At 39.6% G+C, this 27,285-nt stretch overlaps 1 protein-coding gene across 2 annotated transcripts in view; it reads right to left on the reverse strand.

The window, feature by feature from the left end:
• kif5ab (kinesin family member 5A, b) overlaps positions 1-27,285 on the reverse strand; it is a 68,321-nt gene that overhangs the window by 15,545 nt on the left and 25,491 nt on the right. For both annotated transcript variants that reach the window (XM_061043229.1, XM_061043228.1), the window contains exons 5-22: positions 26,864-26,912; positions 25,004-25,059; positions 23,937-24,024; positions 23,597-23,721; positions 22,028-22,132; positions 20,505-20,653; positions 18,925-19,073; positions 15,005-15,204; positions 14,084-14,152; positions 12,726-12,932; positions 8,946-9,092; positions 7,255-7,443; positions 6,411-6,528; positions 4,547-4,611; positions 2,500-2,609; positions 906-1,007; positions 362-422; positions 176-247 (exon numbers count right to left, since the gene is read on the reverse strand). In XM_061043229.1, coding sequence (XP_060899212.1) covers positions 176-247; positions 362-422; positions 906-1,007; positions 2,500-2,609; positions 4,547-4,611; positions 6,411-6,528; positions 7,255-7,443; positions 8,946-9,092; positions 12,726-12,932; positions 14,084-14,152; positions 15,005-15,204; positions 18,925-19,073; positions 20,505-20,653; positions 22,028-22,132; positions 23,597-23,721; positions 23,937-24,024; positions 25,004-25,059; positions 26,864-26,912 — 2,061 coding nt within the window. The remainder of the gene's footprint in view (positions 1-175; positions 248-361; positions 423-905; positions 1,008-2,499; positions 2,610-4,546; positions 4,612-6,410; positions 6,529-7,254; positions 7,444-8,945; positions 9,093-12,725; positions 12,933-14,083; positions 14,153-15,004; positions 15,205-18,924; positions 19,074-20,504; positions 20,654-22,027; positions 22,133-23,596; positions 23,722-23,936; positions 24,025-25,003; positions 25,060-26,863; positions 26,913-27,285) is intronic.

Genomic DNA, 27,285 nt, shown 5'->3' on the forward strand with positions numbered 1-27,285 from the left:
TCAACGGAAACAGCACACATTAGTAAAAGTGTAACTTCAAAACACTGCTGTCAGAAACCATGTAGCTAAGAAAAAAAGGCATGTGCAAGCTACCTTTGTACAGCCACATGTTCTTTAGCCATAATGGTTACATGTTGGGTACTAAAGGTTTTAATTGAGGTTGTGTCTCGCTTACTTTTCTAACTCGAGTCGTGAGGTCTTGAACAAAAAGCTTGCGTAGGTTGTGCAGGGTGTGAAGCTCACGAGCCTACAGCATACAGGGAAAGACAGAGATGAAAAAGTCAGAGCAGTTACAGATTATTTAGTAGATCGGCGGCCTCTGAGGGAGCACAGTGAGTCGTGACAGCAAATAATGACTTACAACAGTCTCCTCCAGCCCTTTGAGATCCTGCTTTGACTGCTCATGTCGCTCATGAAGAAATCTATACAAAGACAAAGGGAAGTCAGACGGATGGATAGTATATTCTTAATGAGATTCTTTCTACTCCAAATGAGAGCTGGAATAATTAATGAATAAAGAACAAACGCAGCATGGGCCGGCTGCCCCACTCGTGGGCTGTTACCCATCTGCCATCTGATGCAATATGCTGCAAAGGTCAGCGCAAAAAGAGGCCTATTAGCAGCCAGCTGCTACCTTATCCTAAAAACTCATAACGGACATGCAAAGAGAGTTACACAGAAGGAAAGAGACCAAGAGAGACCAACTGTAATTCTCCACATAGGGGAACACAATCTGTAAATAGTCCACAGTCAGAGCTGCAGAGCAAATGGAAAATAAATAGACACAAGGATGACAAGTGGCAGAGAGAAATGGAAGACGTGAATCAAAAGAGGCAGCTCGCCCCCAGGCCTCCATATGGTGAAGTGTTTTGAAAGGCGGCCAGGACAGTAAAGCAGAGACTCACGTCAGTTCCTCCAGCTGCCGGCTCTTGTGATGCTCTCGGATCCTCAGACATTCAAAGTCACAGTGCAGTTGCTCCAACTCCAGCTGCTGTTTCTGGTTGCAGCTGAAAAGGTGAACAGAGGCTCCATCAGGGATTCAATGGGTGTGTAGGTTTAAAACATTTTCAAAGAAAGATATACTTTGTTTCTCCCTTCTCAAGGTAATTAAAGGTTTTCATATGTATGTGACACTAAAATGTGAAAAATCAGTTCTCTTCTGACCTTGGAATCTTTATATCATTTTACTAACTTGCCTATTTCAGATTTTTATAACTAAGCCTCCAGCAATTTATAAGAAATATTACAGGACAAATGGGGGGAAGATTAATCCAAACTGGGAGATAAATGCTATACGAAAGGACAACTGCTTGCAATGGGATCTGTTTCGTTTTGGCCTCAGAGAAGCCTGAGAACAGACTCGCTGTCACAAGAGAGAATAAATTGTCTTTCCTGAGTCTGAGGAGTAAAGATGCAGCTCTGCAGCGTGCACAGACATTAAAATAATTAGGAGGCCCATGTTTCTGCACGCAGGGATAGAATTTATGTTTCCCCCGAAGTCACGTAAAAACTGCATTTAACACAGAGGTACTTAAACGGCCCATTAGGTCAAAACTGCAGAGAACACTGAAGAGTCCCATTAGGGTACATATGTTTTAAATAAAGGGGAAAAAGCAAATAAGTGCACACCTACAGTCTGAGTATTTTACATTTCAGCCAATTTGCCTTCCTTTCCTGATTTTTGAATCTGGGAAGAACATGTTTTATTCATAACTACTTTTTAGACTCTGTTTTAAGGATTTAAAAGGCCACTCTGCTTCGATTTGAGATGCTTTCTACCTCACTGACATCCATCCATCCATCCATTTTCAAGCCGCTTACCCAAATCAAGCTATGCCAGCAGGACAGGCAGAACATCCCCACACATCTTTGTCATTCAGACGCCTCTGCAGCTGCTCTCTGGGTGTTACCAGACCCTCCCTGACAGGCTTAGAATTGTATTTTCCTCCCTCAAGTGGGTCTGCCCTGCGCTATCCTCCCAAATGGTCACGCCTGGTACAGAACATCCTGAAAACCAGGGACCTCAGGGGGCCTATTTCTGAAGGAACCAGCCCAGTAGCTCCTCACATCGTGGATCAGCAGTGGCTTGACTCTTAAGTCCCCTCCACGCTGCAGTTTCCTCAGCATGTCAACCACCCACACATATTGATTTCAGCCCCTGTTGAAACTAGAGCGGGGCTTAGATTTTTTTAAGAACTCAACTACTGTATCGGCGTATCCCTTATTTTTGGCATTTCCACGCTGCTTATGGGGACAGAATTGAATTTAAAATGTGTGCCCACAGACAAAGTGGATAAGCTGTCTGAGCATGTATGGCCTGAATAAATAAGCAGAGTCTCATCTCAAAGAGGGAAGTATAAATGCCTTTTCTATGACATTGTGTGATATTTGTATACTTAAACACTCTTTTGTTTCATTTCATACTCTTGCTAATTTTTGGTGGCTCAAGCCTGGCCTAAGTCTACAAGAGAAGGTGAAGAATAACAATGAAGCACTGACTCGGTTAAGTCATCAATGATCTTCTGCTTCTCATTGATCTCGTCTCGCAGGCGGCTCAGCTGTTTGCTGTGTGCCTCACGGTGCGACTCCATCTGCTGCTCCAGAGCCCTCTGAGGTACCATCAACGAGGGGGGATGAGAGACATACATATATTATGAGAGAGAGAGAGCAGAGAAAGGGTACCAAGAGGTGGGCTCAAAAGGAAAACAAAATGGCTAAAGGAAGACTGACACACACCGGTGCACATTTTGACATGCGCTGCCTGATGGGCATTGAATATAAACACACGCATGAGCACACACACACACACACACACACACACACACACACACACACACACACACACACACACACACACACACACACACACACACATCAACACAGCAGACTGTGACTGACTACAATGTGAGAGATCACTAACAAATCATGCACCAACCTGTAAAACAATATTGATGAACATTTGTAGAAAGACAGGTAGATAATCATAAAAACTCCCTGCTCAACAAGGATGTTTTTTATTTGAAAACTTAATTAGTTGCCTGTTTATTATAAGGCTGAATCGCAAGCTGGCCAAAGTGGGCCACAGACGTCCCGGGATCTGAGAAACCAAAAGTTTACTTTGTGTCAGAAGCCCTTGAACCATGAAAATATGTATTTTTTTCTAAAGTAAAATATCAACTGAATACTTCAATGCACACTTCTATCAGTAAAGAGGCCATGTATTGAATCAATATGAAGACCCAGAATGATCATATTATTATTTGGTTATATTCTGTTCAAAGTACAAACATTTCTACAAGTTATGTTTTTGTTTTATGACATTATAACAAACGTGCAAATAAAAATTCAAGGCCAGCTAGCATTCACATGTACTGGTTTCTGTCTGGATCTCTGAGCAAATTACAACAAATCTGCTGTCTCAGGTTCTCAGTCTGGACCGTACAGTGATTGGAAACTGGAGGAACCAGAGGCCCAATAGCTTATTAGTGCTGTAGGTGCTGAAATGACTCTTCCGATAGGCCATTAATCAACACAAAATGCCCAACATTTGCTGATGCAGCCTTTCAACTTTTAAGATAAATTACTTTTCTTTATTACGTCCCAATGTAAATTGAATATTTGTGGATTTTGGCCCTCACATTTGACATTAGCTATTTGAAGGCTGTGGGAAACTGTGATAAACAGCATTTTTTCTCATTTTATGTTTTATTTAAGAGCAACAGTGTGACATTTTTGAAAATTCACTTTCTTGCTTTTTTTTGCCAAGAGTTAGATTAGAAATGTGAAAACACTGTCATGAATATACAATGAAGGTGTGGAAGAGCTAGCAGCCATTTGGCTTATGTTAGCTCAAAGGTTGGGTAAAAGAAGGAGCCTGGCTCTATTCAGAGGTACGATAATCAATCTTGAAGGATCTACGAGCTCTCCATGTAACAGTTTTTAATCTGGCTTGATTAGCTGGTCAGAAATCTTTGCATAAAAATAATTTATTTTGATTTAATGGGGCGTTACATGTCAGATAATTTCTTGACTGCAACCAGTTGCAGCATTGTAGCCATTAGTGGTCAAACAACTTTCGCTGTTGACACCTTGTAACCAACTGCTTCAAGTTTTAATACAAAGTTTTACTAACAGGCTGCTTATTATAGCCTAAGGAATTATATAATATACACATGAGAGTGCTATGGATATTAATCTTTGCATCTAAATGTCAAATAGAAAGCTAATAAGCACATTCACTAAAGGTCAAATTGGATTTTATAATAATATTGTAAGACAAAAGTTCTCAGATCCATTTGTAATGAAAGTAACTTTTGGTCACATGGATGCACTCACATTGAAGCAAGCTCCCAACAAACTCACCCACACTCTATTCCCATCCCAGCCACACACACACACACACACACACACACACACACACACACACACACACACACACACACACACACACACACACACACACACACACACACACACACACACCTGCTAACCCATCGCGCGGTGTTCTGAGGCAGCATGAAAAAGGTCATTCTCTCTGTAGTCATACCTTTATATCAGAGGAATCCAGGTCAGATGTGTGATTCTCCCCTCTGGTCACCTGTGACACGCTCTCTGAAACAAAGACACACACACACACACACAGCTGAGAGACGACATAGAGAGAATGTGAGTGAGAGAAATCAAGACGGAGAGAAACAATAAGAAAAAGGAAGAAAGCGGATTTAAGACAGTTACGCACTGCTGTTCATGAAAGAGGTGACTGTGACCTGACTTTGACTGCTCAGTAGTTCTCGCTCTGCACGTTGACAGCGAGGTCAGCGTGATCTAAGTTAATTGTGCTTCAGGTGCAATAATATCTGTTATTGAAAATGGCAGCTCCTATTTCCCCGCTGATCTGATTTGCTGTTTACACACTGCTGTTCCTGGTGTCTGATGATGAAATTAGTGAGGCCTCTACCTTACACCGGGCTGTGTGATCGACATGACCTGCAGCTCTGTGTATTTATCCACTTCGGTAATGACTCGAGGACCACCTGGCTGCGGTGTGGAGTAGGGCAGAAATTGATTTACCTGCGCTTAAATCCACTAGTTGTTTAATGCAGTCCTGTGGGGCTCCTTAGGACTGGTTCTGCTCTCGCCCTGATTCGTGCAACATATTGGAGTCCTGGGAGTGTCTGTCGTTTGCTGAACCTTGCACAGATTTCAAATGTGGCAATTATCTATATGTGCTAGTGCTGTGATATATACGGACACTAACACTGTTCATCATTGTTTACCCTTGTATTACTTTGTCTTGACAGGAGAGAAATCCCTCTGGCACAGACTCAAAGTAAAGTAAAATAAAAGTGTTTTGAGAGTGGAGGCACTTCTTCTCAGTTCTAGTTCAGTGGAGCTGAAATGCAGCGACAGACTTGTTGTCTGTTTTTGTTTTACTTTATCCAGACATGATTTGTATTGACTTTGACATATCATTAATCTTAAATTATAGTCTGGCTCCTCAGTGTGCCTTGAGCAATTTAGCAAGACTTACAGTGTAGATCAATATTAATATTGTTCACGGAGTAAAAATGTCCCACAGGACAAAGAAAATCATTATTCATTATTTATTTTTTTATCTTTTCAGCACAATGTCATCGTTCAAATGTCCCTCCATTGGACAAATATTCAACTTAAGCTCTATTTTTGTGAAGTGTTTGCTGACTTGTTTTTGCTGTGTTGTTTGGATATGCTCCTGGATGCAGTTTATTTTTCCTCTTTAATCAGCCATAAATCTGCTGTTTTGCTTGCCTGGCCATCGATATTTCCCTCCTTCACCTTTACACTCGGAATAAATGTTGAACTCTTTGCTCAGAGTTTGCTATTTTTGATCACATAGAATAAACATCCCAACCTGAGCCTCAGGCAAAAATACTTTTCTGACAAACACAGAAGGCTGCCTGTATATTTTAATTATATTGCTGGAACATGTTTATGCAGTATTGCTGCTTGAACCTCAGGTTTAAAAAGACAGTTATATTTCACCTGTAAAATTAGATTTATGTTCTAATACTATGATCTATTATAAATGAGCTACACTCTAGATGTGTGTGTTCAAACAGATGTCACTGTTGTGTTTTAACACTAGCGACACTGCTCAATGGATTACAATATCAATCTTTTGTCTGGTCAGTTGGGTCACCACTTATGTCAAGACTGAAATATCTCAACAACCACGTCTTTGATTGGACAAACTTTTCTAAGACTGGGAAGATGGTGTACAGTATTTGTCAAAAATAAACATGTTAGCATTGTGTGAGCATTGTGTGAGCATGCTCAAAGTAGGTCTTACTCCCTTGAACCCTCACTTGATAGAGAAAGCAACTATTGTACTTTGATAACGCTTTGAAGCATAGCATGTTACATGAGTCTACCTTGAGCTTGGATTTTGGCCAGCTCTTCGCTCAGGGAGTCGTAGCTGTCCTCCAGCTGTCTCTTCTTCTTCTCCACACTCTGCATGTACTCCGTTAGAGAGCGGATCTTTGCCTCATGCTGAAAGTCAGAACACAGCGTCTCAGATGCAGAAAGTAAAGTGATGAACAGAGGACCTCTGTCCAAGACACAGTTAGTACAACAAAGTAAACACAGCGCTTTTAAAAGTGAAATGATCTTTACTGATCCTTGTTCATCAGGGAACTAAAAGCAAACAACATCAACATGAACAACATCAACACATAGAATACAGATCATCCATTCCTTATTATTCTGATGCAAAATTGCCACTAAAAGTTAAGTGACATTTCGAGCACAGTACTCTTCATCAGAGTAATCAACATTGCACAAAGGTCTGTATAATAGAGCTTGACTGATTGATTGGCCGATATTAGCTTATCCAGTGACTATCGTTACCGGCTAATTTTATTGCAGATATGTGCCGATATTACGACATTTACTTAATTCAAATAGCATTTCATTTGTTTTTCATTGTATTAAACTAGCAGTTCTCTTTCACCAGCAGAGTCTGCTATATTAATTACGACAAGCATTATCACCATCCATTGTCAAGCAGGGATGCACGTTCATTCACAGTTTCCAGTTGAGTGACCACCTTGTCTTTGAGAATAAGAGGATTGTACTCCAAACGTCACTCACTTGTTTATGATGATAATCATTTTTTTTTGGTCTATTGTCCGGATTTTACCACTTGATTAACAGATTCAAAAACATTTTTTATACCCCACTTGCTTCTTTCTGGGTTCCTGACCATCAATCCCTCACCTGTGACACGAGGAGATGGCATGAGGACAACTCTCTGCCCGTCTCCTCCATCTTGCGGTGACACTCCATCTGCAGGTTTTCCAGGTGACGGCAGCGCTTCACCATGGACTTCACCTCTGACTTGATTTTGCTGATGTAGAGGCGAGCCACGGTGAACTCCTCCTCGATAGCCCCGGTGATCTCCATGGGCTGGAGAGAAATGAGGCAGCGAGGAGGAGAGACACTTAAGAGACTGGTGGAGACATTTGGTTAGGATTGAGATGAGATCATTTAAAGTCAGCGGGGAAGTTAAAGAGGGATGAAGCGTCTCTGAAACTCTTCCTGCCATTTTATGAACACATCCATTAGGTTAACAGCATCATTTAGCAGATGTCGTCCTCTGAAGTGAACTGTGGAGGACAGACTATACATCCGCATTTTAAAAACAATCTAAATACTTCAGCCAAGATGTATGGTTGAATGTTCCTATAAACTATCTTCAGGTGTAGTATAGAAACTTTCTCAGTCAAGGTTAGTTCTTATACTGACTGTATTGCATAATGTTTAGCTCCTCGCTCTGTAAACACAGCCACAGATACACAGACATGTTTTCTAATTGCTCATCAAGATGAGTCATTTTCCACAGATGCCAAATATGTCAGACTGAATTTGAGAGCCATTTGTATAAAATGATGCTAAATAGAGACTGTGGAACACTTCGTCACAGCAACGCAACCTGAAATGTTGCAATAAAATACATTAACATGGATTTTAAACAATGTTAACTGTGTAAAAGTGGGTATCTATAAAACGATTATAATTTGGGCTGCCAGACAACCTTTGTACATTTTCCATAGTTACGGATCTTAACTTCTCTGATTGCCTTTTAGGAGGTTTTTGCACACTTGCTTGGCATAAGCGATAAACGTACCGAGGAAGAGCCTGGAACCAGTTTGTATTCCCATCTAATTTTCCGCATTTCTCTTAGCAACTACAAAATACCCCCTGAATTAATAAAACACTGTTAGGAATCACTGTGTTGGAACATTTTTCATGAGGGAAAATTAAGGTTTCATACAACATGATCTTGTTTGGTTTCCAGCCTTTAAATGAGAATAAAAGAATCTCCATGGATATAAGAACCTTTTTGACAGGATATTTTCAGCCTCAGTAATATCAAACTATGTACTCATACTATTACACAAAAGTATAGCATTTCATTTATTTTGTGACTGTGTTTTAAGGAAGTGTCATGGAGTTACTAGGGGCAACAGTTGGCTACACCTTAAGCAATTTTACCTGACCATATTCAAACCAGCAATATAAAGCACTTTTAGAATATGATTTTAATCTAACCTTTGGATATTTTTCCTAAGACATCATGTCTTTTACGGGATACAGTAAGAAGCGGTGTTCCCAGGAGTTACTGCCTGATGTTTATTCACACGTAATTTGACATTAAGAAGAGGATGGTGTAATTGTTTTATAGACAATAAAGCTATTATGCCCCAATAGTTTCATGTTTTTCCACCATTTTTTTCTGTAGGGGAATATTACAATTTACACATTTGGCAAAAAAATGTTGTGAAATGTGTCATCTTTTGTCACAGCAAGCAAGTGTTTAATATCAGTGTGTCCTGTATTGTTACTTTTAAAACTCATCTTATCAGGGAAATCAGTGTCAGCAAGCCTGCATTTTGTGTCCAACTCACCAGCTTGATGTCTCTGTTTCCAACAATGGTGCTGAACTCGCTTAGGTCCCTCATCAGCCCGTTGAGAATCTCAGCGATGCGTTTCCTTTGGTGGCTGCTCGCTGCCTGGATGCGGGACAGCTCCACCTCCAAAGCCATGAGGTGAGCCTGTGGGAGGAGAGGAGTGAAACAAGGGAGTCAACACAACAACAAGACAGGAAGAAAGTATGGTTTGGTTAAAGGAGAAAAGGATGCGCAAAAGAGAAAAGCCCAGAGGGTTTTGGCAGATTGAAAAAAGTTTAAATTCCTTGAACCTGAGATCACAAACAGCATTGAGACATATTTTAACCTCTGACCTAATTCCCATCCACAAAACACAAGCAGTAAACCGTAATGGCCGCTAAATTACAAATCAATAAACTAGAAAGACGGGGGCTGATGCCATCGGTGCTGCATGAAAGGATCTGGAGGAATGAAAGATGGAGCTTACTCTTCCCCTCTCCATTTTTTGTACAGCAAGCAGCTTTTTAACACAGACCCACTGGCTTTAACACAAAGAAACAATTTGGATTAATTCGATCAGTCTGACGAAACACAGTGAAAGATGAGGGTGTGTGCAGTTTGTCTACCTTGGAAGCAAATTCTTTGATCTTGCAAAACTGTGTCCTTGTCTTTCAACATAGTGGACCTGAGCAACATATTTATGACACCTTTGAAACTTTTGTGATCAGCGGTATACAGGGAGTCAGGAGCCCAAATTACCCATGGCCAACCCCATCTCCCCTAGAAAAAGAAAAACCTTAACATGTCAGATTTCAGGAGCCCTAAGTGGACATGAATCCGTACATTTAATTTACTTTGTATGGTGATAAGTTACTTCCAGATGTATTCTCAGGATATCAACTTCTTTATTTTGTTTACTCTCAAAATAAAAACTCTAGGAGGGTTAAAACTAAATCCTCTTTCATTTTGTGCAAAACAAAAAAACAACAAAATCAGCCTTCAAAACCCACCGAGTTTAATTTATCTGCAATTATAGACTGAATGAGTCTTCCAAATGCCGAAATCTGTAGAACCTTGATTAAGAGGAGACCTTGGTCTGCTCTGTGGTCCCTGCAGCCCAGTTCTTTCTTTCATTGTGACACATTTTTAAAATGGAATTATAATCTTCTTTGTCATGTGTTCCTATAGAGCTATTGCAACAACCGAGGTATTTCATCCTGTTCAAAGTGTATCATACTTTGGCATAAATTAGATTCTTGAGCACTTTTTTTTTAATGGTGCATTTTAGGTAACTGCTTCCATACATCACAAGTCAGCTGAATGCACCATTAACCCTCTCCTTGGTAAATCTCCAGTGAAATGTACGCCTTCATGAACCTCTCCATCTTCATCTCCTTCATTCACTCCGAGCCGTGTGATCATTTTCCAGGTCACTTCACGTGTCAAAACATTAGCTTAGCATATATGGCTGTAAATAATTACTCGAAATCGATTCATTTATAAATAAGTAAAAAGCGGAGGGGGCGGTAATGAAAATGGTTCAGTTAGTTAAGGAGAGATTTATGGAGAGGTATCATAAAGATGGAGAAATGATGAATGGAGTTAATTAAAATAATAGAAAGTGGCTTAGGTGGACAGATGGATGAAAGGAGGTGCTAAAAGGAACAGATGAGTGACAGTTACAGTAAGCGATGGCATGGCCTCCTGCAGAAGAAGACTGGAGTTTTCATTGAAAGCTGGGATGAAGACAGCTGAGGTGGAGACAGTGATGAATGAACTCTGTTGCAATATTTTTCTAGGCCAGTGCCACCCTATTTATACTGTAGATGTGGAAAAATGGGAAAAGCAGCAACACTGCACATTAGCATAACAGCTGGGAAGCAGAGAGTAGAGAAATGATAATGACAATTCTGAGGGAATGCGGATGGAAAGGCCCTGAGAGGATGGAATTATGCGATTTAAAAAAAAAAAAATCACTACATCTGCTTATCCAGTATCACATCATGTCAGACTGCTGGACAGCGTTTGTGAGCGGGGGAGTTTGTGAGTGGAGTCATGTGAGAGGTCAGGGCAGAAAGGGACAGAAGAGGTCACAGAGAAGGCAAGGGAGATGATTGAAGAGTGAAGCAGGTTGGAGCTGGATTAAGCGGCTAAACTGTGCAGTGAGTAGTTATATTGTCAAATCCTTTCATCAATTCCTGGACCAGCTTCAGAGAAAGACAGATAGGGAGAGGAGGACACTCTGGCAGAGTGTAAAACGCTGCATGAAATATTGAAGAGGTTTTAAGAAGGTGAATAATGGACCACTTGGTCCACTGACGATCGCATTATTAAGACTGACCAGCTCTGCCAATGGTCTTTTACTTTTTCTCTAAAAGTATGCACAAAGATCCAGCTGCATACAAACCTGAGAATTACAGCTTTTCTTTGCAACCAAGTCAAGGAAACAAAGGAAACTCTAAAAGCTCTAAAAACATCTTTTTAACTATTTTTTATATGGCCATTACAATTCAGTGACATTTAAATTGAAGGTGTGACATAAGAGGGTGTAACTTTAATACCTTGAATTGGCAATGTGAAATGGACAATAGCTTTTTCTTAAGGCTTCCACGCACATAAATGTAGGTGATATGCATAATCAGGAACGTGATGGTGTGGTTGGATTGACAGGGACCAAACAACCCCAACAGCTTGTGTCTTTGATTATTGGTTGCTTAGATTAGTTGGTGCACGTAAAGTGACTGACACAGAGAAAAATAAAGAATTGATAAAAACAGAAATCTCTTGTGTGAAAATAAAAAAACTTTAGAAAATGCAATTTTTTCAGTTTTGCTCTCTGAAAGTTTTCAAGGCTTTTAAGGCTCGCAGCCCATCCTGATTAAAAATTCACTTTTTTTTCAAACTTTTCAAAGCCTCTAAAAACTGGCATGAATGTGTTTGACTAGAATAACTTAATTCCCCAGGCTTTCTGTTTAAACTATGGCAGATTAAACTAACTTCAATTAAATCTTCTGGCCTCACTTGATGCTGCTTTTAAACACAACCTCAAACAAGCTGATCAGTGAGAAGATGACAACTTCTGTAGGGAATTTATGAGGCTCCTCTGACAACTGACCTTAATAATGAAAAGTTTATGTATTTGTCTGGGGGGCTGTCTTTATGATTTCCAGTGACAAATTTTGAACAAAATGAGAAACAACCAGAAAACATCTCCTCAAATGAGTCAGCTTACAGGTCTAACACCCCCCCCCCCCCCCCCCATTCCCATGTTTATGCAAAAACGTTTCAGTTAAGCTGCTGACTTCTCTCTTGAGTGACTTGAATGCTTCTTTCTCCACCTCTTCCCACCCTATATTAATACTCTTCTTACAGTTCACGTTTGTCTCTCAGTTATCAGTTCATGATTGCTTGCTGCACAATTTATCAGAATTTTCTCTGTTATCTTTTCTCCCATGCAGCTCACTAATTTCCCTCATTATCTCTCTAATTGCATTTTAACAAGCAGTTGTACACGTTGTGGAAAGACAGGGACGAAAATTTGAGGAAACTTTTGTACCTAAAGTCTTCTTTTCTCTAGAATCTTAAAAAAAATTAAAACTTTACAACTATATATACTGCGGGGATACAGTATATGTCCATGCCTTTATGGCTTTTATTGCCAGAAATGAAATGCACGGTAACTATGCTTCTCTCTTGATTCTTGTTTGTCTTATCTCTTTCTCTCTGCTCTGCTGTTTTTCGTTGCAATATAAATGCGCCTTGGTGGCATGAAATGAGCCTCTAGGAATTCAAACCCACCATTTTCTTTGCAAGCTCTTCAGCCAGCAGCTTGTTCTGCACGCTCTTCTCCTCCACCTCCAGGCTCTTTTGGTCGTAGTTGACTGCCAGCTCCTCCAGGGCCTGGAGGACCTCTTTGACCTCGGCCTTGGCGGAATCGTTCTCTGTCTGCAGCCTGCCGAGCTCTGACTGAACCTTCTCACTGTCCCCTCTGGATGATGCTAAAAGCTGAGGGACAACAGAAATTGAACAACTGAAAATAAACCGTTTTGAAAGAAATATTGTAAAATATGTAAAAAGGGAACAGAGTGAATCACTGTATCGGAGCATTGTATACAACGAGCATCCACTTCATTATTCACAAGGCTGAGCGGCTATAGTTTAATAAATCATAATGTATTTTTCTCTGGGTAACAGAAGATAAGCATGTGAACAAGCTCTGTTATACAATACAGGTGTAATTTAGCAGATTAAACATATATCAACAACTATTACATTGGCTGCCATGATTTTTCCTTCTATTGCCCTGCTTTACCAGCTGAGGGGCATTTTACTAAATGGATGTCATTAGATGTCGATTTTGCTCTACCCAGGGTGTGTTTGCACTGCAGCAGACAGTCTGCTTTGCCAAATGGATGTAAAATCATGTTACTGTACACAAACTACAGCTGGGTAGTTACCATCGCGTCGGCCTGACCCACAGCAGGACTATTCTGGGATATAAATGAACTCATTCGGCAAATTTGGACTCTCTCACATGGCAATGCACTACATGCCACAGCTCGCTTCAGGCTGTTTAGCCCACTGGTTTAGCCACTGTTATGATTGCATGCTGTAAATTCTCCACTTTATTGCCTTTTAATGGAGTCTTTTAAGTGCTGTTTTTTTCCCACAGGTGGCACGTACTGGCAGACAACCCTGCTAAGTAAAGATTTGTGATGTGAGAAAAATACAGTAGACCTGCGTAAATGGCCTCTATATTAATGAGATGCTGATGATATCATCGTCTTAAGCTTTTTAAACTCACATAAAATAAAGCATCAGAAAGCATGGGCTTGTTTGTATGTCAGCTCAAATGTTACATTCTTCAGTCCTCCATAAATCTTCACAACCATTTATTACTGAGCATTTTGAAGCCTATTCTTTTTTTAAAACTGCTGTTAACACTCAAATAAGCCCGCACAATACAACTTTAAATTCTTCAAGAGCTTTTTTCCCCTCATTTATCTCAAGGACAGGGTAATAAAACCTCTCCTGGCTGAGTTCTATTCAAAGCGTGGTTTTGATGGCCACGTTTTGCAGGTGCTGCAGACGACTGTGGGCCGTTTAACCGCAAACTGATGAAAGGGTTTAAAGATAGGGGGGGGGGATTTTTTTACCTCCTCCTGGTCGAGCATCTGCTCCTTCAGTTTCTCCACCATCTGGCTCTGGTGGTTGATCTCATCATCCTTCAGTGACAAGACAAACCCAAGGAATATTAAACAGTTCATTTACATGCTTAAATCAAATGTGTTTTCAGTTTAATGCTATTCTAGAAAGACAGGTAAATTATAAATGAAAAGAAAGCAAATAAAAGTTTGTCAAATAACTCTTCAAATGCACTTGGATGGCCTTATTTCTAATTATCATTTGTATCGCCCTAAATCATGTGTATCCCCCTCTCTCTTTATGATAAACTTCACTACTTTAATCCAGTAACACTAAATATAATGCCACCAGTATGTTGTGTCAATAAACTTTTAAACACGTTAACATCATTCATAAGTTCTGCTATCTTAGGTGTGTCGCTTCAGAGGAGAAACATTTAAATATATATTCATACCACATGAATTGCTCTGTAATTGTGCTCTGCTGCATACCATGAATATACCTCCAAATGTGTAAAAAATAAAAGGCTATATTTCTCAGAGTCCTTGTGAAAAAAATGCTAATTGCATCGCTGCATTAAAACACAACTGGTTGTGCATATTGAATGAAACCCGTTCATAAAAGCAATACAATTATACATAAGAGCCCCGTGGAGCCCAGCTAGCGTGCATAGTTGATGGACTAAGAATAATAAATTAAACCTTAATGCTTCTCAATGTAAAACATTGCCATCTCTCCGATGAGATCTTTTCCTAATAGTCCCTACATTAGTCACTGTGTGTCTGATCGTGAATTCATTAACGTGCATAATTTATGTATGATATACCCTTTATGTTCATGTGTGCATACCCATGCAGAAATCTCCGTCTCTGTGTGTAAACAGATTTACATTCAAACAATCAAATGGTTCACGTGCGTCACCCGTTTGTTACCTTTTCATCAAGCTGTTTGTAAAGCTTGCGTATCTCCTCCTCATACTTCTGCCGCTCCTCCGCAGAGATGTGCACCACAATGGAGGAGGCGTCAGAGCATGGGCTGCAGATGTCGAGACCGGGCTCCTCAGACTCAGGAAGGACCTGGGGGACGTCCTCAGTTTGTGGGCTCAGAGGCTCCAACACAACAACATCCTCACCTAAAGGCGAGGGAGAAAATATTCAGTGTTTGCAAATGCGGTTCTCTTATCTCGGCCAAATCCTCCTCCATGGATTTATGCATAAAAAAAGGGATTAGTGGAATCATCTTCAGTGTCTGTCCTTTCCTTACCCCTGAATAGATTGAAATCTGATGTTCGAGAATTGGCTGTTATAAAACCAGCTTCCCTTTCATTTGGCTCAACAGGAGTGAAAAATACAAGACCTATGTAACATTAAAATGTCAAATGTCCCGTGTCTGACTCTTGCTAAAACTGTTCTGGTAGTTCACAAAGAAAGAAATGAATCTGGAAGAAGTGAGAAATGTTAATAGGGCACAAATGCACACGCTTAATGACATGAAGAACACAGAAAAAGGTCTGCTCTGACAGCTACTGACAGCCACCCTGGAGTGTAATGTGTTATAATTGTAATGCTCCCTCTCACGCAGCATCAAGGGTTGTATACTGATGTGACACAAGGGATGCCTTCACCGTTGTGTAGGCCACATACTTGATTTATTTAACACATAAGCAATTCACATTCCTAAGACTTAATCTAACTCTTTCTCCTAAAAGGATTACCGTACAGAGTTCAGCGGCAATTTTGTTACAGTGAGCGATGTGCTGCGTATTTGTATTGAAGCAGTAATAGAGAGGTTAACGGGATGCCACAAAGACAACCGAAACAGTGGTTCACATCATGACTACTATTGTGGTTATCATTATTATAGTCAAATAAAGCACATTTCTCAATGTAAGAGACAGGTCAGGGTTTGGTTTATTGTTAATAAACTTTTGTGCTGTCTCAAATCACTGTTGACTCAACAGATCTTTACCTTGCCTTACCTAACTATCTGCTGTGTGTACGAATAGAGTAGCTAACTCCACTGAGTTTGAGGATCTTGCGCTTTGTGTTGATTTTGGCACCCCCTTTGGCCGCCTACAAGTCTAATCTATTTGCTAAGTTTATCCTGTACACATATAAGTTGTGTTTTAATAATGAAAAACTTCATCCTGCTTGTTTTTACAGACAAAATAAATAACTTACTGCTGATCTTTGCATTGTTTTGTGGTTTTGGCAACATGCTGTAACTCACTTCTACTGACACCTACTCTACAGCAGTGTTGACAAGTATTAATTATTATTATTTAGAAATGATGTACTTTGTCAATTATGGTCTTGCTTGCTATTGTAGCTCATAAAGAGACATCGGTATTAATTTCATAACCAGCTAAAAACTCCTTAAAGAAGCTTTAGAAGATGTTTTACTGCTAATAATGTATATTCTTTTATACATATATAAAAAAAATATATATATTGTGTCATCCTCAATTCATATATGTTAGTCAAATTTGACTCGAGTGTTTAACAGCTCTGATTTGACATCCTGAGAGGAGGATGGATCAATTTGGAAATTGAGCACTTTGCCCCTTTAAGACAAGGTCAGTGTAATCCATAGTTAAGACAATACACCTGGCTGGCACCTTTTAGTGATTTGCTGCTTCTTGTCTGGTTGAAAGTGTGCTAATCAATAAAACAAGGCTGCCTGGTTAAATGCAACAAAACGTAAAAACACACGATTGAACAGTGTAGGAGATTCCTGACCCTCCCCCCCCCCCTTTTCTGAACTGAGAAATTTACTATAGGAGACAGCTGTTCTTGTCTTTGGGCCATCTTTGAATAAAAAGTCGTGTAATGTGGTACAAGATGGAGGTCAGCAGCTATTGTCTCAAGGAGCTGTTGCCCTGAGGAAAGCAACAATATATGGAGTAGTATGGGAGGAATGGGGGGAAATGATGTTGTCAAGATGATCCATTAGGAAATTATAAGTTTAAATCATGAGCAAAACACAGTAGTATGCTAGAGGGAGATATAGTGTGTATGTGTATGTGTTTGAAGGAGAATGAGAGTAACCGAGAGGGATGAAGCAATAAAATGACTAATTTTCACTGATAGGTGGTCAATAAAGATATGTTGGAGTGTTTTTAAAATTCAGGTCAAGCACAGAGGAAATTATCTCCAGAAAAAACAGCTGGCAAGATTCATTACACCTCTTAAATGTCAGCCCATCAGTACCATTGAGAGCTCTGACATTTGAACTGACCTACAGTCTAGCAGGAGATGATGAGAAGAAAGAATTGTGTCCTGTATGTGTATGCGTGTGTGCAGTGCTGTATGCCCTTGTATTTTTGGGGTTTAGGTACGTGTGTGTACTGACATGGGAGAGGATCAGGGTAAGTTATGACTTCTCTGTAGCCGTGATTAGCCCGTAACAGTGTGTGGATTAATAATACAGGATTTATAAAATCTAAAGCTCTCTAGGCAATGCTTGCCCTCAGGACAATGTGTGGGGAATCCAATTATACAAAGTGTAAAAGTCTGAATAAAATAAGAAAGAAATAGCCAGAGAGGTATTTTTAAGTGTTGTGGCACAAGGCCAGCAGGACTGTTTGTCTGCTCTCTGCTCATATCTCCAATGACTTGTATTCCGATGATCTCAAATAATGATTGAAATGATGATCTGAAAAATAATCTATAGGGTAGCAGCCTGGTAAAATTTCCATTTCTATATGTATGTACTCTTCTATGCATGAACAGGGAGTGAAACAAGAGGTGGAGAATTCAGATTTTGGGTATCATATAGAGGCTGTGCTCTCTGGAACAGATTCCCATTTAAAAATGTTTCCTAAACTGTAGCTATAGGTTTGTGCAATAGCACCATGGTGTTCTTATCTTTTTCACTTATTAGTATTGTGTTTTTTGCAGGTCATGTGCAATATCTGTTGTTTGTAGGCGTTATTGGTATGTGCTTCTCTGGTTTAGAATAATTTTACATTACATACAAAGTTACATCATTTTGGGGTCATATTTATAACAGTAAATTTAAATAGGTTGAGAGTCTACAGCCATGCTTGCATCTCTGTGAGACTTTTTCTATGCCCAGAAGTGATGTGAGATAAATGCTAACTCAGTATGATAAAATGTTAACAGAGACAATGAGGACATGGTTGATACTATGTTTACTCTTTGCAATACCTCAGTTTAGCATGTTTCCATGCTTATTGTTGCTGAATAGGAATAGTGGTAAGCAGAAACTAACTGAGGAGGAAAGAATAAACTGCAATATTATTGGTTTTGAAAATATTTGGTCTTTTAATCAAAATATTGAACAAATTCTAAATTTCACTGGCTGCAAAAAATCCCCAAGGATACGAATGTTTATTTATTTTTTAAAGTTTTTTTGGGGGGGCTTTTTTGCCTTTATTGGATAAGACAGCTAAAGAGAGACAGGAAATGTTGGGAGGAGAGAGTGGGGGATGACCTGACAGACATTGAAATGAGGACTTAAGCCCAGGTACATGAGGCATGTGACATAGATGCTATGCTATTGGCGCCCTGAGGATAAGAATGTTTGAACCAAAAAGAACGGCAACCCATCCAGCAACTGGGATTATAATTCAGAGGAATACTAAAATAATTAGGAATAATCCTCCTGAGATCATAAAAGTCTGAGATCAAATATCTTCCCTAGCAGCGGAGATACTGCAGCCTTCACTCAACATAAACTGTTATTCTGACATTAAAAGTGCAAATTCTGTCAAAGTGTTCAAGTTCAAAGTGACAGAACAACATTTTTCAGCGCCCTCTTCTTTTAGAAGACACGTTTATATATTCTGTCTTGTTGTGAGGTGTCAGCATGTTAACAGTGTGGTAATTACCGCTCCTCCAGTTGTTCAGCTCAGCCTCCAGTCTTTGAATTGTGTCCTTCATTGACCTGTTCTTCTCCTTCTCCTTCTCGTACTTCTTCTTCCACTGCTCGGCTGTGAGCTCCAGGTTCACTGATACAGTATTTCTAATGGTCTTGGCTCTAATTAGGGAGAAGCAGAGAGAAACATAAGAACAGATGAGAGGAAAAGCAAAGGAGAACATATAGAAAAGAAAAGAGGGGAAAAGGGAAAAGGGAAAAGAACAGCAGAGAATAAAGAGGAACTGTCAACAAGGGTATTTGAGCCTTGGCTGCTCATTGAAAGTGGTCTTGCATCTCATTAATTTGTATGCAAATTGTGTTTCTGCCAAATGTGCTCTATGGTGCATGAAGCAAGAGGGTAAGAATTCACATTGGCAGAGGGTCCAAACCTCTGAAAACATACTCACATCAAATATAGCAACCGTGCAAATCATAGGAAGAGAGAACGCAGTATGTACTATAAATAATAGCTCAATTATGACGCAAACAAGGGGCGTCGCAGAGATGAAACATTCATGATGCTCCAGCTGCAGCACTAAGCTCCACTCATGTGAAATTCCACATCGGTGGCCATCATTTAATTTCACACTCCAGTGGGAAAACGCTGTCCACCTTATTAACTTATCCACGAGGTTCATCAAATCTGAATTTAGATAACACTTTATTTGGATAGTACAGATCATGAAACATCAGATGGCAATAAAGTTAATGTTGAACGTTGAACCTTGAACGTTGAATGTTGAGTGGAAATAGCTTTTTATGCACTAAACTTCTAACAGTGTGTATTCAACCTATTCAACCAATTAAAGCCCTATTTCTTAAAGTAACTAAATGTTTTAAATTAGAGGAAGCACAGACTCAAAATTTCAGTGAGCTGACTTAAATTGTGTCACTCTCACTTCAACTTGTACATTTCTTTTACCTGATATTTTCATTACGCTAATCTCCAAACAAAGTGCGATAGAAATGTGTTTACCACCGTGTCATAATGTTTTTGGCATATTGATTTTCAAACAGCGATTAATCCTCGTGTTCAGCAGCTGCTGTGGCTGACAGAGAGAGATAAGAAACCAAGTTGTATGTCTGCTGTGGATTCTATCACTCCCTTTGCTCCGTCATACATTATTTATTTCCACCAACTCTCATGTCACTCTCTATTTAAGGGATTCAATGGTAGAGGGGGGAAAAGTCTGGGGATGCATAGGGAGGTTTTTTCGGGATCTGTCATATCTGTTGACACTGAGCTATAGCTGAAGAAATCAAGTAAGCAAACAAAACCTCTGCTCCTATGAGTGCAGCTTCACCCCCTTTAGATTAGAAAAGATGCTCTTTAAGTAATCTAAGCACGATCAGAAAACAAATTGCAACACAAACTCTGCCTCCAAAGCACGGCAAGGGGCTGCAAAAAGCAAAGTTGGAGGCAGTCATATCTGAGGGGTATATCTGAGTTAAGCAAATCGAAGCAGGATCACATTCCAAACACTAACATCTGAGAGAGGCACAGATGCACAGTGCAGCAGCCCATGACTACTTAGCATGACTGCATGTTACCTTTGGCCAAACATCAAGGTAGATTTAGTCTCTGCGTCATTGTAGCTGGAGGGAGAGCAACAGATGAACATGGTGGTGCGACAGTTCCCGCCCAGCGAGTCCTGTAAGATGCGAGTCATTTTGCTGTCACGGTACGGCACGTGGGATTTCTGCAGAGAGATAAAGAGAGGAGGGAAGAAAGGGAATCCAAAATGGTGAAACCGCACACGCTTTAAAGATAGTAAAAGATGCTCTGAATTGCTGAATGGTCAAATACGTTCTTGTCTTTTTAAAAACCAGAAAATACGATGCTGTGAGCGGCACCAGCACAGAACAAAAGGAAGAAGAGGATTCTCTCCCTCTGATGCATCATTCACAGAGTGAAGGTTTTTTTTTTTTTTTTTTTTAACCTTTGTAACGTCTTCAAAAAACGGCTGTGTGTAATGAATAAAGAATGAATGCCATGAAGATTTATGTGAAGCAAGATGTGGTAGGAATTTACAGTCCATTTAATGGAGAGTTCCTTAAGAGTTATAGACAGTTATATAATGGAGATGGTTAATGGTTTAATTACCCTGATGGAGTTTTGAAGGACGACTTTGAAGGAGTGGGCAGGGTGAGCTGGTACGTTTGTTTTGGGTTTCTTATTAAGAAAACATAATCAGATGAAGCAGCATTGGGGGTTATGGATGACGGGACAGAAAACAAACTAACGTGTCATTGCTGCATTCACATAACTCAACTTCAAGACAAGAATTTCATGTGAATGGGAGCAATCAACAAAACACAGATTATTCAATTGTGCTTTTTTTCTAAGCTTTTAAAGTAATTGCTTACCACAATATCTTTGCAAGGAGACCCTACTGTTTTACACTAGGGAAAGATTTTTCTTGGCATATCAAATATTTTTGGAGGGAAAGCTCAACATTTTGGGGAAAGTACTTATTTGCTTTGGCACGAGTAACATGAGAAAATTAAGAAAATACTGAGGCATGGCATAGACAAGCTTGGTATAAAGCCTAGAAATCAAAAGATACTGCTAGCTTAGCTATATTCAAAGGAAACAAAGACCCGTCTTCCATTACAAGATAAATTATAAGCATGACTATTTCTCAGCAAGGCACAGGGACTTCTTGGAGGAGCCAGGGTGGATGTTTCTATTCCTTGCTTAGTATTTACAGTATAGGACCAGCATTTACCTTTTACCTTACATTTGGCAAGAAAAAACAATGTCCCCTAAATGTCAGGGTTATGGACTTAATTGTTATATGAAGAGAGAAACTGGGCTAATAAATTATGTACTGCCATCTGGCTGCAAGTGACTGGTGATGTTATTTTACATACAAATGGACTTTAAAGTTGTCAAGGTTGATCTGTTCAAATCCCCTCTATTTATTTTCTGCAGTTAAAAGTTAAAAAAAAATTGTTGGGCAGCAGGTGTTAGGTTTTAAAGAGAAATAACTTGGATGAAAAAGGATGAAGCAGCCAGGATCCACTGAAGGTCTGACGGATAAGACGGACTAAAGAGTACTTCTTCAACATACCGTTCCCTCGGCCAAAGCTGAGATGACGTTCCCCAGAGCTGACAGAGACCTGTTGATGTTCTTGGCCTCATCCAGCACTGATCCCTCTGCACCTGTTTTACTGACCTGACACAGAAAAAAAAAAAAAAACACACACACACACACACACACACACACACACACACACACACACACACACACACACACACACACACACACACACACACACAAATGGGAGGAATTAGCTCCTAATCTGTTCTTTCCTATTTATTTACAAGGTCCTGTAGATGCTTTGATTCAAAGAAAATAAAATATTTCTTATAGTAAGTCCAAAAAGGATCTTGATAACGACTGTGTATATCAAATGCACTCAGTACTGAATGTAAATTATGCTCTTGAATGTCTTTTGATCACCATGTTGTACACAGGCAGGTATACGATTAATACCATGTTTTCAATAATAAACAAATAGTGGATGTATATTTACAGGGGTTTAGAGGGAGCTGTCCTTTAAAAAATCATCTGGAATTCAACTGCCTAGAAACTCAACACAGCCAATTAATTGCAAAGCATTGTCTCAGAAATATGTCTCTTTTTTTCTATTCTCAGTATATTATTATAAAAAAAATTTTTTATAGTAAGCACGAAAAAAATGACGGCGCAGTATACGACTGAACCATTGCTTTTTAAAGTGATAAAGAAAGACACAATCGTCATGGGATACAATTATTTACAGCGAGAAAATGTGGAGCTTAATTAATAAGGAGAGCTGTTCAATCAAATCGTGCTGTGGAGCATTAACCAACTTCCTAGTATCTTCATCTTTAAGTCTGAGAAGTCGTTGGAGCAGAACCACTTCCACCATCGACCCCCTGGGATGACTGAGACAACTTATAGATGCACTTATTAGGTAGAAACCACTGCCGTCAGCATAAATCCAGACTTTATGGCCATCTACTATTCAAGGTACACACTCTATTCTATATTCTGCATCAATACTATCAACATGGGACGATACCCACAGGCAAGGGTCCAGTTCAGCCGGGGCTCTAATGTATTTTCTGTCTGTGTTCAAGAGTATGACCTAAATCCTGGAGAGAAATTGTTTTTTAAGACGATGTTACGAGTGAGTCAACACTGATGAAACCTAAAAGGCCCTGAAAAAAGGAGAACAATTAGTTGTTGATGGCCTTACTCAATTTGGCCTCTGTTTCGGCAGTAGCCTCTTTTAAAGCCTTTATGAAAAGAGCAAAATCATTTTCTCAGAAAGGGACTTTTTGTCCATCAGTCGCATTGAAAGGATTCTTGAAAAATGAGCAAACGCCAAACTTCAAATTGCATCAGCAGCAGACTTATCCGAGCCCTGAAAATAGAATCAGTCCTCAGTGTATAAGCCAGATTCCTCAAATTTCCAAATTAAAAAGGAATTGCATAGGGTTTCACTAGTGCTTAAAAATGCTGAATGATTGGAGTTAAGGGCGTGAGATGATGTTTATCTGCTTCTTTTATGTCTATTTCTTTAAAGACATATGGTCTCTGTGTTATACAATAATGAAAATTGTGAATGTCGTCAATACACATTAATCTTACCTTCTCACTACCAGCTAGGTCGACCAGGTACAGCTTTCCACATAGCTTTAGCTCCGTCTCCACGTTTTCTTGTTTAATGTTTATCAGGAAGATGCTGTGGCTGCGAGAACTGTGCTCATTCATGTCTGAAGAGCAGAGAGAGGAGAGGAGAGGAGAGGAGAGGAGAGGAGAGGAGAGGAGAGGAGAGGAGAGGAGAGGAGAGGAGGAGAGACTTTAATTCAGAAGACCTATTACAGTAAGTGAGATGTTCATTTTGTACCTCATCATGGGTTTATCACCTCTGCACCTTAATGTTGCTATATTCAAACTGTGACAAAAATAAATTGGCAGTAAGACTCACTGGTGACAGCAACGTGGCGGTTGGCCTTCCCTTCATCTATCACATCCATCACTTCCTCGGGGCTGGTGACAAATCGCTCTGTGCAGCCCTGGGTTACAAAAAAAACGTTTATTTATTTCATTTATCTGTGCTGTTAGGAAAACTGATGGTATAGTGTGCGCTTTTTGGGACTTCCGGGGCTCCGTAGATATTGTTAAACTTCAACCCTCAACATTTTAGCGAGCTGCTTATTTGTTTGTAAAATGGAGACTGATGTTAGCTAGATCAGATGAAAGACATTGCTTAATGATAAATGAACTTGAGCTTGTATAGCGCTTTCCTAGTCTTCTGACTAATCAAAGCCCTTTTGACGCCGCAGGTCACACCTACCCATTTACACCCATTCACACACTGATGGCAGAGGCTGCTAGATAAAGCAGTGTTTCCCCTACCATTATATTGGGGGGGGGGGGGGGGGGGGGGGGGCGACCCACTCTACCACTGAGCCCCAGTATGTTAGATAAACTTAACCAAAGGACCTATTCCTAAGAAACAGCTAGCCTGGCTGACCCACGGTAATAACATCGATCTATTGTGTTTGTTACATTTTTTAAGAGTATCAAGAGGGGTCACTAAGACAGGGGGCTCTGAAGATTATTTGGCTCATAACTAATAAAGCAGGATAGACTTCAGGCAATTATGAGGTGTGCCAAAAAATGCTTGAAAAATAATCCCTTTACAAAGCAAACTGACATCTGTAAGTTGGGTTTCGAAATTACAAACTAATGAGCTCAATGCTGCTAGGTGACTTTGATAGAGTCAGGTTAGCTGTGCCCCCTGTCAAAGTTTGACGCTATGCTAAACTAACAGCTAGCTGGCTGTATCATTTATTTATATATACTGTATATATTTATATATATTTTAGAAACAAATATGAGTGAGGTATCGGTCATGTTGTCCAACCCTTCACCAAAGAGCAATTATTTCCCAAAATGTTAAACTATTTAAAATTGAGTCATAAAACAGTACCATGTGAAAAGTGAAGCAGAGAAAAGAAAGTGAATCATGTTAAACTTCTGTTGACTCACCTTTACATAAGGAACTCTGTATTTGTCTTCGTGCACTGACAGGTTGGTTTTCGTCACTAGCGCGTGAGGGGAAATGAAGGGAAATGTTTTTGTGTTAGTCAAGCGTTAATTTATCTGTGTTTTTGTATGTGTGTAATTTGAAATGAGTGCGCAAGTGAATGTGTGTTTTTACTGTCGGCTATACTATAATCAGACCTGACTGTGTTCCCTTCATCTAAGTGAGTCACACTCTGGTTATGTGAAGGTAAAAATATGTGAGGCTCTGGCTATAAATGTATCTAATGGACCTGAATTATTTTAGCCAAAGTCACTGAGACATAAAGGTTAAACAAATGACTCGGCTGTGTCCACAAACAAAATACTAATTTTAGGCGATGTCTCTTGTTGGACCAAATTCCTACTTTAGTTTTTTAAATTCCTGTCTTGTCGATGATAATTAAATTTCACCAGATTTTGTGTATTTTCCTTGAAGTCTCTGGTGTGTGCATTTGTGTTTCTGCTTTGTGCGTTCTATCACCCAACAGACACCGTTTCTTTCCATGCAAATACGTCCTCTGGGTGTTTTTTTCTCTGTGCTGCTTCGATTCATCTCGCTTGTTGTCGACTCTTTTTTTTTTTTTGTTCATAGCTTAAATGTTCCTCAGCTGCTGTGAACTCTCCTGCATACAGATGAGGGCTTTCAGAACGGTCTCTGGCTCGATTAAAGATGTAATCACGAGGCTGCTGCCTACCTCTCCCTGCGACGCCTCTCCATCATTTTACACGGGTTACATCTCAGTGATAAGACTATGAACTGTACTGTTGTGTTCCTGCAGTTTGCTTCACTTCCGCAGGTTTATACTATGAATAAAAAAAACTATAGAAAAAGGCAAACTGGTTGTGTACTCTTCCAATCTAACACCATAAATAAAAGCTTCTTGAGTTTACTTGCTGCTATGGTAACTCAAAATTATAAGGGGTTATGTCTATCGCAGACATTTTTGTGATGTATTTATGCATTTATTTGTAGTTGTTTCTCTTTGAAGTCATGTGTTGTTTTGTTTATCTTTGTCATTTTTAATCTCTTTCTAGTCGTTTTGATCCCAGGCTGCCCGCTTTTGAGGACTGTAGCCTCTGTTCATGGATAAACCACTAACCCACCAGCGCAGCAGCACACCAATTTAAAAAATATCTCCGTTCATTTATTGTTTCATTTTCTTTCCAGCAAGACCTGCTGACAGTCACTTCAGCAGTTTTCTAGGAGGCCCAAACCCCAAGGCCTAAGGTTTACTTTTAGAGATAAACTTTTTGAACTTCAGGGTTCGTTAATGTGCCAGCAATCCTTTTTGAAAAGAACAATCTTTAATATTAACCTACATAAAATCCTTGAATAATGTACAATGCCAACTCACTTATTTGAGAATATTGAATTGCTGTAAAAAAGTAATGATTTGTTTTTGTATTTTCACCCAAAAAAGCATGAAGACAAGGTTTAAGTACATTTGCAAGCTCTGAATTATGCCTGCAATCAATACCAATGAGGAAGGTCAAACTGTATTAAACCCGAGTGTTGAGAAATAGGGCAAAAAGAAGTCCATGAGCCACTGGGTTCCCTTCTCATTTATATCAAATTAAGCTGTGTGTATGAGTATAATGAACACGTAATGTTCAACTTTAATTATATCGTCTCTCACAGGGTTTTGTAAGAAGATTATTTTGTTTAAAGTTTTAGTAGGACAATTAATTTCAAACTATAAAGAACAACCATTGTGTCACTGTAAAGATTTGAAACTGTGTAGTGCAAGAGAACTGCGCAGTATAGACAAATATCAGTAGTATGTTTCACTGCTTATTAGTCGTGTGTTCAGTGCAAAAACACACCATCCAGCAGGTCCCGGATTTTATCCATGTAGATCTCAAAGTAGGAGACCTGAAGCAAAACAAAGAACATGTGGCGGATGATTATTGAGAAGATAAAAAAAGACAATGAAAAAAGTAAGTGGTATAGATAGAAGAAGATGTGTTAGGGATGCTTATTGTGCAATTATGTAAAATGATGATGCAGTAATCTGTCCTCCTCTGGGCCTGCAGAGGTATTATCCTCTATTAGAAGACTGTTGTGAGAAGAGAAAACAGCACAACAAATAATGCAGGATTATCAGGATTTCATACCATGATTTATTGATGCTCTGCTGATTCCACTCAGCCCATCCATGTGAGGATTACATCAGAGGCCCGAGCTTTATTCCCAGAGTGTATCACAGTGTGTAACAGTAAAATTGAGTATCCCTTTGTGTATGAAC

Source organism: Labrus mixtus, chromosome 7 (assembly GCF_963584025.1).
Source record: "Labrus mixtus chromosome 7, fLabMix1.1, whole genome shotgun sequence".
NCBI lineage: Eukaryota > Metazoa > Chordata > Actinopteri > Labriformes > Labridae > Labrus > Labrus mixtus.